Genomic DNA, 16,131 nt, shown 5'->3' with positions numbered 1-16,131 from the left:
GCAGGTTAGGAGAACCTCTGCAGCAGGTTAGGAGAACTTACATAGCAGGTTAGGAGAACTTACCCATCAGGTTAGGAGAACTTATGTAACAGGTTAGGAGAACTTACGTAGCAGGTTAGGAGAACTTATGTAACAGGTTAGGAGAACTTACGCAGCAGGTTAGGAGAACTTACGCAGCAGGTTAGGAGAACTTACATAGCAGGTTAGGAGAACTTACCCATCAGGTTAGGAGAACTTATGTAACAGGTTAGGAGAACTTACATAGCAGGTTAGGAGAACTTATGTAACAGGTTAGGAGAACTTACATAGCAGGATAGGAGAACTTATGTAACAGGTTATGAGAACTTATGTAACAGGTTAGGAGAACTTACGCAGCAGGTTAGGAGAACTTACGCAGCAGGATAGGAGAACTTATGTAACAGGTTAGGAGAACTTACATAGCAGGATAGGAGAACTTATGTAACAGGTTAGGAGAACTTATGCAGCAAGTTAGGAGAACTTATGCAGCAAGTTAGGAGAACTTATGCAGTAGGTTAGGAGAACATACGTAGCAGGCTAGGAGAACTTACGTAGCAGGATAGGAGAACTTATGCAGCAGGTTAGGAGTACGTACGCAGCAGGTTAGGAGTACTTACAGAGCAGGTTACGAGAACAGCAGGTTAGGAGAACATACGTAGCAGGATAGGAGAACTTACGTAGCAGGTTAGGAGAACATACGTAGCAGGTTAGGAGAACTTACGTAGCAGGTTAGGAGAACTTATGTAACAGGTTAGGAGAACTTACATAGCAGGTTAGGAGAACTTACGTAGCAGGTTAGGTGAATTTACGTAGCAGGTTAGGAGAACTTATGTAACAGGTTAGGAGAACTTACATAGCAGGTTAGGAGAACTTATGTAGCAGGATAGGAGAACTTCCGTAGCAGGTTAGGTGAACTTACATAGCAGGTTAGATGAACTTACGTAGCAGGATAGGAGAACTTCCGTAGCAGGTTAGGAGAACTTACTCACCAGGTTAAGAGAACTCACGCAACAAGTTAGGAAATCCTCTGCAGCAGGTTAGGAGAACCTCTGCAGCAGGTTAGGAGAACTTACATAGCAGGTTAGGAGAACTTATGTAACAGGTTAGGAGAACTTACATAGCAGGTTAGGAGAACTTATGTAACAGGTTAGGAGAACTTACATAGCAGGTTAGGAGAACTTATGTAACAGGTTAGGAGAACTTACGCAGCAGGTTAGGAGAACTTATGTAACAGGTTAGGAGAACTTATGTAACAGGTTAGGAGAACTTACGCAGCAGGTTAGGAGAACATACGTAGCAGGTTAGGAGAACTTACGTAGCAGGTTAGGAGAACTTATGTAACAGGTTAGGAGAACTTACGCAGCAGGTTAGGATAACTTACGCGGCAGGTTAGGAGAACTTACATAGCAGGTTAGGAGAACTTATGTAACAGGTTAGGAGAACTTATATAACAGGTTAGGAGAACTTACATAGCAGGTTAGGAGAACTTACGTAGCAGGTTAGGAGAACTTATGTAACAGGTTAGGAGAACTTATATAACAGGTTAGGTGAATTTACGCAGCAGGTTAGGAGAACATACGTAGCAGGTTAGGAGAACTTACGTAGCAGGTTAGGAGAACTTACGCAGCAGGTTAGGAGAACATACGTAGCAGGTGAGGAGTACGTACGCAGCAGCTTAGGAGTACTTACAAAGCAGGTTACGAGAACAGCAGGTTAGGAGAACAGACGTAGCAGGTTAGGAGAACATACGTAGCAGGTTACGAGAACAGCAGGTTAGGAGAACATACGTAGCAGGTTAGGAGAACTTACATAGCAGGTTAGGAGAACTTACGTAGCAGGTTAGGAGAACTTACGTAGCAGGTTAGGAGAACATACGTAGCAGGTTAGGTGTGTGTGTGTGTGTGTGTGTGTGTGTGTGTGTGTGTGTGTGTGTGTGTGTGTGTGTGTGTGTGTGTGTGTGTGTGTGTGTGTGTGTGTGTGTGTGTGTGTGTGTGTTAGCACTGCAAAATGCAAAGGAGAGAGGAACACATCACATGAGAATAGCTAGCAAAAAGCTATCATCTGGCCTGCCATTGCCTGGCTGGGATGTTTAACCACCATTCAATTACTATCAATCAATACACTTTTGGTTATCACACACATCGTTGTCAGTTTCCTGGATTGTCTGGAGTTTGTTGGGACCTTTGTACATCTGAAGGACATGAAATGACCATTGGGCATAAAGCAGACCCTTGAGGTAAGCTGTTCAATGTAGGAGTAGCACCCGAGCGATGCGCAAATATTGGTTTTGATGATGATAGTGCAATTAGTGCGGAAATGACACCGATTTTATTGGTCCTCTCAGCTGCAAGACAGATCTTGGCTGGGAGGGTATCAGCGTACTGTCATCTTTATGGGGGAAGCATTTGGAAGAGGAGGCCTAACATGTTAGTGTGGGGAGTGAACACATACAACACCTGTTTTTACCTAATAAGCCACTACCTTCTGTGATCTTATGATTCTAGCTACTAAAGTAGAAAAACAAATTCCCGGTTGCTACTTTGCATCTTAGAGCCACCTTAGATTTAGCATGTCAAAGTTGGGCCAAACAAGGAGGCAGGACTGATGCTCTCCTGACACACAGTACATTCATTCATTAAAATCACACTCTCGGATTGGCTACTGCTTTGTCCTCCATTCACACTGTCTCAGCCAGCTACAACTAAAACAGTCTAGTCATGTTAGCATAGCCAATTTTACTGATGAGATTTCCGCAGCGTTACCACTTTAGAGAAGTGTGAATGCAACAGGCTTTTAACATGTTAATCTGCTCTCAACACAGTGATAAATCCAAGTATGCAAATGACCCATTCGTCTCAGTGATTGGTTACCGCTCAGTAACCGAAGCAGTGTGGACTTGGATTTCTCCGTTGAATTGTCATTGATAATTAGCCTGGAAATCCAGATTTAATCATGCCACATTTCACCATTCTTTCACTGAAACAGATACGAAATGAAGCTGAAATCAGTCTGGATTTAAAGTCTAACTTAAAGTGCTGCTGTTAAGTCTTTTTCAGGTCTGTAAGTGAGTATAAATTACAGGGGGGAGTAAGATAATACAATCCGTTATTCATCGCCATTATTAATCGTTTCGTTCACTTTCTGTCTTATTTGAGAATGCATTCCAACACTGTCATTTTTGGGCAACCCCGTTATTTAGTGTGACACACCGAAGCGTCATAGTTTGAAGTCTGAGCTGTATCCTTATGAGTCATCATTCACAAGAGCACACTGTGTAACACGTTCTTGTTATGGGAGCGTCTGATAGGCCTATGTCCCCCAGGCTATCTATTGCCCCAATCAGTAGGCCTACTTGAAAGAGCTTTCTGAATTCCACAAGTGCTGTGAGTCGTTGGTATGGACAAATTATCTGTGATATGTGTCTATTTGATATGCAGTACCAGTCAAAAGTTTGGACACAGCTATTCATTCATTCTTTATTTTTACAATTTTCTACATTGTAGAATGGGGTGGCAGGGTAGTCTAGTGGTTAGAGCATTGGACTAGTAACCGAAAGGTTGCAAGTTCAAATCCCCTAGCTGACAAGGTACAAAATCTGTCGTTCTGCCCCTGAACAGGCAGTTAACCCACTGTTCCTAGGCCGTCATTGAAAATAAGAATTTGTTCTTAACTGACTTGCCTAGTAAAATAAAGAAAAAATAAAAAAAAATAAGCAAGGGTGGTTCGTTGCTCAAAACTATGAAATTGCACACATATTTTATATTTGAGATTCTTCAAAGTATGTCATCAAGGCAAAGGGTGGATACTTTGAAGAATCTTCAAAGAAACTTTGTTCTGCCCCTGAACAGGCAGTTAAACCACCTTCACCTGGAATGCTTTTCCAACCGTCTTGAAGGAGTTCCCACATATACTGAGCACTTATTGGCTGCCTTTCCTACATTCTGCAGTCCAACTCATCCCAAATGGGTTGAGGTCGGATGATTGGAACGACTCACAGCACTTGCCTTGGGTCACAAGACGCAGGCCTCCTAATTGTCCCTAGAATTTCTAAGCAAACAGCTGGAGGCAGGGTTTTCTCCTATAGAGCTCAATTTTTATGGAATGGTCTGCCTACCCATGTGAGAGACACAGACTCATTCTCAACCTTTAAGTCTTTACTGAAGACTCATCTCTTCAGTAGGTCATATGATCTGGCCCAGGAGTGTGAAGGGAAAGGCTCTGGAGCAACGAACCGCCCTTGCTGTCTCTGCCTGGCCGGTTCCCCTCTCTCCACTGGGATTCTCTGTCTCTAACCCTATTACAGGGGCTGAGTCACTGGCTTACTGGTGCTCTTCCATGCTGTCCCTAGGAGTGGTGCGTCACTTGAGTGGGTTGAGTCACTGACGTGATCTTCCTGTCTGGGTTGGCACCCCCTCTTGGGTTGTGCTGAGGCGGAGATGTTTGTGGGCTATTTTTTATTTATTTAACTAGGCAAGTCAGTTAAGAACTAATTCGTATTTTCAACGAGAGTCTAGGAACAGTGGGTTAACTGCCTGTTCAGGGGCAGAACAACAGATTTGTACCTTGTCAGCTCAGGGATCTGAACTTGCAACCTTGCGGTTACTAGTCCAACGCTCTAACCACTAGGCTACCCTGACTTGTCTAAGGATGGTAAGTTGGTGGTTGAAGATATCCCTCTAGTGGTGTGGGGGCTGTGCTTTGGCAAAGTGGGTAGGGTTATATCCTGCCTGTTTGGCCCTGTCCGGGGGTATCATCGGATGGGGCCACAGTGTCGTCTGACCCCTCCTGTCTCAGCCTCCAGTATTTACTCTGCAGTAGTTTATGTGTCGGGGGGCTAGCGTCAGTCTGTTATATCTGGAGTACTTCTCCTGTCTTATCCGGTGTCCTGTGTGAATTTAAGTATGCTCTCTCTAATTCTCTCTTTCTTTCTTTCTCTCTCTCTCTCGGAGGACCTGAGCCCTAGGACCATGCCTCAGGACTACCTGGCGTGATGACTCCTTGCTGTCCTCAGTCCACCTGGCTGTGCTGCTGCTCCAGTTTCAACTGTTCTGCCTGCGGCTATGGAACCCTGACCTGTTCACCAGACAGCAGGAGCGGTAGAGATACTCTTAATGATCGGCTATGAAAAGCCAACTGACATTTACTCCTGAGGTGCGGACTTGTTGCACCCTCGACAACTACTGTGATTATTATTATTTGACCATAATGGTCATTTATGAACATTTGAACAACTTGGCCATGTTCTGTTATAATCTCCACCCGGCACAGCCAGAAGAGGACTGGTCGCCCCTCGTAGCCTGGTTCTTCTCTAGTTTTTTTTTCTCTAGGCCTTTCTAGGGAGTTTTTCCTCGCCATCGTGCTTCTACACCTGCATTGCTTGCTGTTTTGGGGTTTTAGGCTGGGTTTCTGTACAGCACTTTGAGATATCAGCTGATGCAAGAAGGGCTATATAAATACATTTGATTTGATTTGATTGTGGAGGCCAGGTCATCTGATGCAGCAGTCCATCACTCTCCTTCTTGGTCAAATAGGCCTTACACAGCCTGGAGGTGTGATGGGTCATTGTCCTGTTGAAAAACAAACGATAGTCCCACTTAACGCAAACCAGATGGAATGGCTTATCGCTGCAGAATGCTCTAATAGCCATGCTGGTTGTGTGCCTTGAATTCTAAATAAATCACTGATAGTGTTACCAGGAAAGCACCCACACAGCAATACACCTCCTCCTCCATGCTTCACGGTGCGTAAACACAAATGGATATCATCCGCACAGCACTTGGAACCAAAAATGTTCCACTGTCCTTAGCCCAAGCACGTCTCTTCTTCTTATTGGTGTCCTTTAGTAGTGGTTTCTTTGCAGCAATTCCACCATGAAGGCTTGATTCATGCAGTCTCCTCTGAACTGTTGATGTTGAGATGTGTTGGTTACTTGAACTCTGTGAAGCATCTATTTGGCCTGCAATCTGAGGTGCAGTTAACTCTAAAAAAACTTATCCTCTGCAGCAGAGGTAACTCTGAGTCTTCTTTTCCTGTGGCGGTCCTCATGAGAGCACGTTTCATTATAGCGCTTGATGGTTTTTGTGACTGCACTTTAAGAAACATTCAAAGTTCTTGATATTTTCTGGATTGACTGAACTTCATGTCTTAAAGCAATGATGGACTGTCGTGTCTCTTTGCTTATTTGAGCTGTTCTTGCCATTATATGGACTTGGTCTTTTACCAAATAGGGCTATCTTCTGTATACAACACCTACCTTGTCACAACACAACTGATTGGCTCAAACTCATTAAGAAGGAAAGAATTCCACAAATGATCTTTTAACAAGGCACACTTGTTATTTGAAATGCATTCCAGGTGACTAGCTCATGAAGCTGGTTGAGAGAATGCCAAGAGTGTGCAAAGCTGTCATCAAGGCAAACGGTAGCTACTTTGAAGAATCTTAAATATAAAAAGTATTTGGGTGTGTTTAACATGTTTTTGGTTACTACATGATTCCATATGTGTTATTTCATAGTGTTGATGTCTTCACTATTATTCCACAATGTAGAAAATAGTAAAAAATAAAGAAAACCCCTTAAATGAGTAGGTGTGTCAAAACTTTTGACTGGTAGTGTGTTTGTAAACTATCGAGCGAGGTTGGCATGATTCACCGACACAGCGTTTTTTTTTTAGGTTGACTTGAACTTAAGTATTAGCTTGATAGATAGGGTGCTGCAGAACACAATTTATTTATTTACTTTCCTAATATGCACAGCACATACACCATAATGTTGAACAGGACCTGTATAAAACTACAGACATAATGTTGATACATACTGTATAAGCTACATGAAATGCATAACATAAGGGGACATAACATAATTGTGAACTGAACGCAGAATATCACAAGGGATAATATTAATGACCACAGTAAGAAACACATCTACTGCTCTATTCAATCCGTACCACGGAAGTTCAGAAATTTAAAAGCAATGTTCCCGCGTTAACAGAGACTGCACTCACATTAAACACTGCATAGAGATGTAGAATCTTAATTCGACCACCCTTTCCTGCAATGCAAGACATTTGAAACTTTTAGCATATTTGAGGTTGAAAAAGTCTTCTGAAGTTCCCTTACGAACAATGCATCAACACCTACAAAAATGTTCATTGCTGCAGGATCATTGTCCTGCTGTAACAAACTAGCTCAAATGAAGATCCTAATTTGTAATGCTTCAGCGATACAGACTGAATAGAGCCCTGTTTCAGTTTACATTATATGTACATTTTCTGCATCCACTGTGCCAAACAAGAAATTACATTCTTCTTTGTTTAATTTGCACATACCAGGCATTGAGTACAACAAGACATATATTTGAAATACAGGAAACCTTACAACGTGACAATGTCATAGATAACTTTATATATGTATATAAAGTTATAATAATCACTAATGTGGCAGTAGAGGGTCCAGTCATTGGTGTGTGCATTTGTTATTTATGAAAAGAGTTTTAACCAGACATGCGCACAACAAAAATATAGTTCAAACTTAGACCAGGGTTAACAGATGTGCTAATCTGAACTCCGATTCCCTCTCTCTGATTGGGTTCCTCTCTATTCAATCTCATCAGTGATATCCAGTGTCGGGTGAATTGTAAAGTGGAGAAGCGTGGTTGCGTCATACTGTACGTCATGCTCAGAAAGACAAGACAACAGCAACAACACAATCCCTCCTTGCAGCTCCATAATGAGGTAGTAAAACACTAAATCAATTAGGAATGAAAAAATAATGGGACCAGTACTGAACTGAATGGTTTGGACATGCCATCATCATCTTCCTTTTTGATGCCGAGACACAAATCTGACAAATGTGGGTCTCCAATTCCTTTCAAAGTAGTACAAGTAGGATAACAATGCTTACTGCACAACCTTTGCTGCGCAACAGTTCATTAAAAAAAAGTGCAAAATCAATTTTACTCTTAAAAAAAAGCACTCATCTGAAGACACATAGCAGCAAAAACAAAACAATTGTCATTATTCATCCCCTCTTTCTACATTACTCCACTTTCCCAAAATATAAACATTCTCAGGAATCATAAATAAATAACTTAAATATCTCACTCTAGAAAAACATTTGAAAGTGCATTGTTTTCCAGTCTCTCTCCTCTACCCTTGTTGAAGGTACAGTCTCATTGGAGTCATTCAGATCCTTGGTAAGAAGTGTGTCACTGTCATAGCTGGTGTAACTCGATTTCCTTTTTTGGTTTTGCCAGTCTTACTCAATCCAATATACATCCCTGCGTGAGCTGCTGACTCATAAGCATTGTAGTTATTTGCCAAGAGATTCTCCTTGAACTTGCACTCATCATTGTAATGACCCTGGAGAAGGGATGAGAGAAGAGAGGTTAATATTTACCTTAAAAATAATCCAATGTACCGTAGACTATAACGAAGCTCTGTTGGCCAAATGACGCCAATCACGCATGTCAATCTCAACACTTGGGATTTTTTAGACAATTCCATATTACCATGTAGGGTACTGTACATGTCATGGAGTCTAGGGAAAGGAAATGTCTACACCTTGTATTGAATGCATCTGTGGTGTAGTGTACTATGACGTTCACAAGCTACAAAACATGTACAGGCATGCCAAGACATTGACTATCATTTTGCTGTGGAGATCTCTCACGAAGCAAAGTAAGTTGTGACGTAGAAATACATCCAAGAAAACATGTCATGTGTACTTACAGATCCATAGAGCTTCCCTTTGCTGTTCATGGCCAGAAACATACCACTTCGGATGCCAAAGAGCGTCACAACCCCTCTCTCCACAGGTGATATCTCAAGGAGACCTGAAATGAGACAAAGAATATCACTGCTATGTTTACACAGTACTTATCTACACCAAAACGAAGTTGTTTATAATCCATTGTGTTGTAAAACGAGACAGAGAAGATAAGGACAACCGCAGTAGACAGGTCTGTTTAGGTCTCTGTTCAAACTGGTACTGGAACATCCTGCAAGGAAATGATGCTTTCCTCCCTTGATACTAGATGATGAATTGGAGCATCGAATAGGCCTAGGCTAAATATGATGTAGACTTCCTTTCAGTCAAGTACCCAGTAACAGGTTGGACTTTTCATTAAATTGCCTACATTGGGATTGCACAATAAAACAAGATAAAAAAACACAACAACTTTGTCTTGTCTCTCTGGCTCTATTTGAGGATTGTTTAAAAATAAATGTATTCACATAAACTCATTTGTGAGGAAAGAAGAGAAAAATAGTCAATATTTTCCAATGGGTTCTGACTTTATACACTACTGGACTTAATACCATAATGTATTATGATGACTAGTCTATTCTCCATAATACCCAGGCTCCCGCGTGGTCTAAAGCACTGCATCTCAGTGCAAGAGGTGTCACTGCAGGTCCTGGTTTGAATCCAGGCTGCATCGCATCCAGCTGTGAATGGGAGTCCCATTGGCCAAGCGCCGTCCAGGTTTGGCCAGGGTAGGCAGTCATTGTAAATAAGAATTTGTTCTTATTAACTGACTTGCCTAGTTAAATAAAAAATAAATATAATGGAAAATAACTGACCTAACATCACACCAATATATTGATAAACACTCCCCTCCTGTAATTCTCACAGAAACCACATCATGGGTTTTTTCAACACTTTCCCTGGATGCTACTAGTCTTGTCAATTAAACATTTCATCTGTGTCATATCAACTTTTTAAGTCACTCCAAAGAAACGATTCTGAGGCATTTTGATCTAATATTTTGTGATTTAGAAAAAGTTAAATATATACTCGAATGAAGTTAGATCTATAAACTGTTTTATATATACCAGTAGGGGAGCCTAAAGATAAATAATCCACTTGGTTAGAGAGATTATTTTTAACGTTTTAATAAAATAGTACATTTTTAAAGTGAGTGTGTTTGCGAACCCCCCCCATCCACTCTCAGATCTGGTATCATCCCTGATTCCTTTTGACATTTCAGAAACATGTCCCGAAGCCTTTTTATTTGGAAAAAAAAGACCTGCGAAAGTTGTTCAAGGAGGCGCCTTAATCAAAGCCTTGCAAAGGAGCCGAAAAGAAAAATCACTCTTGGCTTAAACACACCGTTGCATCCATCCACTGTAGTCACATGGGACAATAACACGAACATCCATGTGACGTCAATTTGCTAGTAGCCTAATCAAACACAGTATTATGCTCAGGTTGGCATGGTGCCCATTCACACAACTCCATCCCATAATATGAAGTTCCAAAGTGGTGGCGCATGACACAAACAGGTTGCAGACCAAGAGAGGGGCATCAAACAATTGGCGCAGGAGATTATGAGTTCAATAAAAGCATGAAAATGACCTTACTGTATCTATTTTCGTTATGTATTCCAGTTATCTTTCCGTCTGGTAAAACTTGAATATGAAACCCAATGCCGACATTGCAGTATAGACGCCGAAGTCTTTTGATGCCTGTAAGATAGTCACCGTCTCGGTTGATTTCTCTTTTTTCCCATGGGTTTCGAGCCAGTGAGCGAGAGTAGAGGGTTTCCCAATGGCGCTCTGTAGTGTCGGTCTGCCTACCCGCAAACGGGGCAGTGCGCACTGAGGTACACACTAGTCCCCACACCAGCAGCGGTACTGGTAGCCAGGACGCGTGGACAGACATCCCTGTGCTTTCGGTCAGTGCTGTCTAACGTGTTTGAAGAGGTTTTACAATTCCCCAAATCCCCTTTCCCCTGTCCGTGGTGCTCACAGGTTGACAAAAAAAAGTTGTGGAGACTGTGGGACTCAGTGAGCCTCACTAGTCTATCCAGTGAAAAAGTTAACTTATTTCTGAGTCTGCATGAAGTCTTTTCTGTAGGCTACTTCAATGGCTCCGCTGTTTTTTTTGTATTACTCTATTCCGAGTTGCTTTGTGTAGGAGTTGTGTGTTGTCAGTCGTATTGCAGGACCTGGCCATGTATCTCCTCTCCTGACGATACTTATATGTGCTCCGAAATTATATCACACGCCACCTACTGTACCAAAATGTTGCTCTCAACTCTTAGAGTCGGAATAACCTTCGACGCAAAGTCATGAGAAAACCACCTCCCTTTCTTGTGCTCTTTGATATCGGAGTGGCGGTGGGCAAGCAATTCAATGCGCTCTGTTGATGTATTGACTGTAATGTTAGTGTGAGCTGACACATGTAACCTATATAAAACGTTTTCCCAGCCTGTATATAGTGTCTTTATCTTGCTCTTCCCAGGCTTCTCAATGCGTGTCCAGGCGACAGGATGAATTACGCATGGGATCGTTGTCTTAAACTTCCTCCGATATCGTCTGAAATAAAACAAATGTATTGCAGGATGCAGAATAGGAAGCTGAAAAGGCAGCAGCACAGTAGACAGTGCTATAAATGAAACCATAACAGGAAAACAACAGCACTTTAGTGGAATTTCCTACTTTTACAATAATGGAAATAAGAGACAGGCGGACAGAAAACTATTATTTAAATGGAACAATATCAACAATAAGGTTATAATTGTATTATTTTGATGCAAGACAAATACTTTAGCATCTTAACAAGGTTGGTGACATTATCAACCCAAGCCTCCTGCCATAGGGATGAGGGATCTACAATAATCTGATCCAGTAATCTTCTGTTCTTCTGATCAGCTAAACACAATGTAAAACCCCCAGACTGTACCAAGCGATTACGCACAAGGTTCCAAGGCTTTACGCACCGGATGTTGGAGATATCCATTATTAGACTCAACTTCTGGCCCATGGTGGCCAGTGATGCGTAAACCACCCATGCAATATCAATGCACGTCCATAAAGTTAAATAAAATGTTATATCAAAGGTTTGCTCGAGGTTTGAACCGTATGTGTGACCGTCCACACCTTGGAAAGCCTATTACCACTTTGCCAGTGTAATACACAACCGGAATGACATAGAGGTGTCAATTGGGGCGTGAGGCGCAGCGACTTATGCACCTGTTCACAAACATAATTTCATTATTTCAAGCTGGCGAATTACTAGTGGAAAAATTGCGGCTAATTGTCAAATTATACATAAAACAAAGATGAGGGCCACGTAAGAAACTATATTAAATCCACAGGAGGTTGGTGGCACCTTCATTGGGGAGGAGAGGCTCATTTTAATGGCTAGAGTGGAATGAGTGGAATGGTATCAAATACATCAAACACATGGGTTCCATTTCTTTGTTACCATTCCATTAGCTCCTTTCCAGACATTATTATGAGCATCCTCCCCTCAGCAGCCTCCACTGATAAATCTATATTCACTTTTGATATAACGTGGTCCCGAGTTAGTCAAAACGGTCCATTACTTTGGCAAAACTTTATTTGATGTTTAAAATGTGTTTTTGGTACTAAACGTCCAACAATATTGCTTTGGAATCGGTTCAGAGTAAATGTTTAACGCAAACGCACGTCCCAATAAAAATATTAGCCTTTACTCTGATATTTAGAAAGCCTACTTATTTTATTTGATACTTGAAAAAAAGTCTGAAAATCTTCAGGTTTAGGTAATTAATTGCTTTGCAAGAATTACACTTCCAACACAGTCTTTTAGATTTTTATTAGATCGGTTGTTTGTTGATATTTACCCATATATCACGCAAGAGACAAAATATGAATAATAATTTCAGGCTTCTGAATTCCAGCCTATACATACGCGTATCCAGCTGCTCTCCATGGTGCTGCATTTTAGCCACGTGGTTTTGCGTTATCGTCAAATCTATGCTGGACGGGATGTCTTTGTTCAACTTTTCACAGGCTGTGAAACAATGTATTTTAAAGCCACAGTCCGTCACTTGTTTCAGTAATTTAAAATAATAAAATACACTGATTTTTGTCAAGAAAGTGATTTATGACTACATTACTGAGATTAGTAGGCCCTACAACTGTCTTACATTGTCCTTACTCCAATAACGAATGATCTGTGCTCCTTTCGTTACGTTTCTGTTGTCATTGGGAAATTGGTCAACTAATAATAGCTTAAAATATTTATTTTAAAGAGTACAGTTACTCTCTTGGAATGTAATTGAATGAGAACAGAACGTCTGAAGAGAAGTGATTTTACTTGCTGCCCCTAGGGTGCAGTGTCTACTAATGAACAGAACCGATCCTACACCTTGAAAATAGAACCCAAAGGCTGCGTTTACACAGGCAACCCGATAATTCCTCAAAACTCTAGACTATTAGCCCAATTCTTAAATAAAAATCTAGACTGCCATGATGAATGAATATTGAGTTATATAGACCAGTAGATAAACAATGCAAAAGCAATTTTGAATGAAAATGTGTTTATGATATGAAAAGCAAATAAATTAACACCACAATGGTAATACACATAATATATAACACTTTTACCCAAAGTAACGTACATCAGGATGGGACCCACAATCCTGGCCTGACATGCATCAAGCTCTACCAACTGAGTCACAGAGGACAATATGCCATTGATTGTACAAGTGCTTTTTTGTACATTATATTATTGTGTAAATCCACATGCATCCATCCAGACATCTTCCTATGGAATAGTCATCAAGAAAAATACAAGACATTAACTGCATGTACTTTTGATAATGTGAGTTAACAATAAGAGTACAAAGATACATTATATTCGAGACACTGATCACTTTATTCACAGGACAGTATCATTATGCCGGTTTAAATGAGGGCAGGGGGGGCTTGTATCTCTCAGTCACCAGTCATGCTCTTCCCACAGTCCACGTGTCTGACAAGTGAGACTTGTCATCAAGCTCCCTGGAGATGGACACATCTCTATCTCCTCTGCCCTGTTCCCCTGTGAGTCTGAGGGCATTCTGCCTGTACCCCAGACTACTGTTGATCAACAGGTGAACCATGTCATGGTCCTCGTTGCCCAGGACCCTAGGCAGGAAGAGGGAGGCCTTCTCTGTCTTTCGGGTCTTCAGGCCCCGCCTTGGCTGGCCCTTTCCATTGATTGACACATACCACAGCCTCCCAGCGCTCACCCTTCGCCTACTTCCTGTTGAGGAGGAGTGTGGGGTTGTCCGGTAGCGGCGGGAGGCGTAGGTGTTGTAGCCTAACTCATGGATCCGCTCCATGAACTCACACTCCTGGGTGAATGCTGCCTGAGAACAAAATGACTTTAGTTGAAACCTAATAAAGTTTTTCCAAATGTAACACTGTGCTCAATGGAAATGAGACTGTATATGAATGGTAGTCAATTATCCAATTATTAGAAAGAGAGAGAGAGAGAGAAAGAGAGAGAGAGAGAGATACAGACAGACAGACAGACAGACAGACAGACAGACAGACAGACAGACAGACAGACAGACAGACAGACAGACAGACAGACAGACAGACAGACAGACAGACAGACAGACAGACAGACAGACAGACAGACAGACAGACAGACAGACAGACAGACAGACAGACAGACAGACAGACAGACACAAGGACAGACACAAGGACAGACACAAGGACAGACAGAAGGACAGACAGAAGGACAGACAGAAGGACAGACAGAAGGACAGACAGAAGGACAGACACAAGGACAGACAGAAGGACAGACAGAAGGACAGACAGAAGGACAGACAGAAGGACAGACAGAAGGACAGACACAAGGACAGACACAAGGACAGACACAAGGACAGACACAAGGACAGACACAAGGACAGACAGAAGAACAAAGAAAGATCTCAGAGATCATGTCTCATTTACAGATGCATGTAGTCGTCCTTTTTGGTTCATGGCCAGATATCTCCCGGAGAACAGTCCTTTAATCATCACCAGTCCCACATCCACTGCTGTGATCTCCAATATACCTCAATTGGAAAACAATTCAGTCAATAAAAAAAAGAAAGTACATTTATTGTCATTTCATGGAATGACAAGTGATACTTATGTCAGTGTAATAACAATGTTATTATAATGTAGATACCACTACAGTTGTGTTGGATGCAACAACAATGTTGTATGGATTTTAGTTAGACTTCAGTAACACTTTACATCATCAGGTAGTGTTCTGGTCACTCCAATGTAGCCTACCAAATTACCAATGCACAGTGGATAGGAACGACCCCCATAATAATGCACGCGACTTGTAAGAAGTAAAACAGAGCTCTGTTTTAACTGAGAAATCATGAATGTCTACTTTAAAACTATTTCCAATCATGTATACCGTGGGACTATTCTTGTTAGGCTTTAGCCTCTATAGTGGCTGAACATAAACTTCAATATATGCATAGCATATAACATGGCAGAAATAAGAACGCAAATAATACTGTACTCACTGAAAGGGTTATGCTCCTCCAGGGTCCCATCTATTTTCCCATTGGGATGTATTTGTAAGTGATATTTTGTGGCACAGTACAGCTTTCTGTGTCTCGGTGCTCCCTCAAGGTGCTCATACACTCCTCCGCGCCCCACAGCATCCCTGCGCTGCCTGAGGACACAGCTCTGCCCACCGACACTCTGCGGAGTAGATGTCCTTACCACTGAAGAAGAACAAGTCTTTTGGTGACTGGGGTGTAATACATTCACCAATAGCAAGACCAGAATTATAACCATTGTGTCATGGCCGAAAATAGTATATTAGTCCCTTTCCATGATTGACAAAAACAGACAAAATAGTTTCCATCGAATTCTTAGTAAGTCCATTAGTCCAGTCCGATAAAATGGATCCACTTGAGATACATTCGTTTTGCCAACAGTAACTCGCTTTCAGTCAACCTGATTGTTACGACGGAGAAAGTCAAGGTACGGTCTTGTGTGCGCTATGAGAGTGCACTAGGTATGGATGGATAAAACATGACATTACACACAGAGGCTCATTGCTGAAAGCCGCATCACAAAGGGCGAGCCAGCCATCTGAGGACAGAGTGTTCCTCTCAGCTTTACTTTTGATGGATCCAAAATGCCAATTAGACATTCCAAAATTATAGCCTACAGCATGGGTTTCAACACCAGCATTCCCCTGGTCAATTCAAACTCCCAACTCTTGCCCAGTTGGTGGAAAGATGCTAAAACGAAGACATAGTTGGTAAGGATGGCAGAAATAGTTTCACATTCCAAACAGCTGGACACTATAATGTTATTTAGAGGGCAGACATAGTGATCAAA

General features: G+C 41.7%; 2 protein-coding genes across 2 annotated transcripts; both read right to left on the bottom strand.

Moving 5' to 3' along the window:
- Positions 1 to 6,733: 6,733 nt before the first annotated feature.
- Positions 6,734 to 10,999, bottom strand: LOC118397825 (fibroblast growth factor 4B-like). The gene is made up of 3 exons (XM_035792701.2): positions 10,378 to 10,999; positions 8,746 to 8,849; positions 6,734 to 8,376 (listed from the first exon to the last, which is right to left on the bottom strand). Exons 1-3 carry the CDS (start codon positions 10,676 to 10,678, stop codon positions 8,200 to 8,202), a joined length of 582 nt encoding a protein of 193 aa, XP_035648594.1. The 5' UTR covers positions 10,679 to 10,999; the 3' UTR covers positions 6,734 to 8,199.
- Positions 11,000 to 13,328: 2,329 nt separating this feature from the next.
- Positions 13,329 to 15,779, bottom strand: LOC118397824 (fibroblast growth factor 3-like). Its single transcript, XM_035792700.2, has 3 exons — positions 15,303 to 15,779; positions 14,731 to 14,834; positions 13,329 to 14,138 (listed from the first exon to the last, which is right to left on the bottom strand). Exons 1-3 carry the CDS (start codon positions 15,577 to 15,579, stop codon positions 13,734 to 13,736), a joined length of 786 nt encoding a protein of 261 aa, XP_035648593.1. The 5' UTR covers positions 15,580 to 15,779; the 3' UTR covers positions 13,329 to 13,733.
- Between the last annotated feature and the right edge of the window lie 352 nt (positions 15,780 to 16,131).

This window comes from Oncorhynchus keta, chromosome 17 (genome assembly GCF_023373465.1).
Source record: "Oncorhynchus keta strain PuntledgeMale-10-30-2019 chromosome 17, Oket_V2, whole genome shotgun sequence".
Classification (NCBI taxonomy): domain Eukaryota; kingdom Metazoa; phylum Chordata; class Actinopteri; order Salmoniformes; family Salmonidae; genus Oncorhynchus; species Oncorhynchus keta.
Note: the sequence above shows the minus strand (reverse complement) of the source record. Positions and strands in the feature narration are given on the sequence as shown.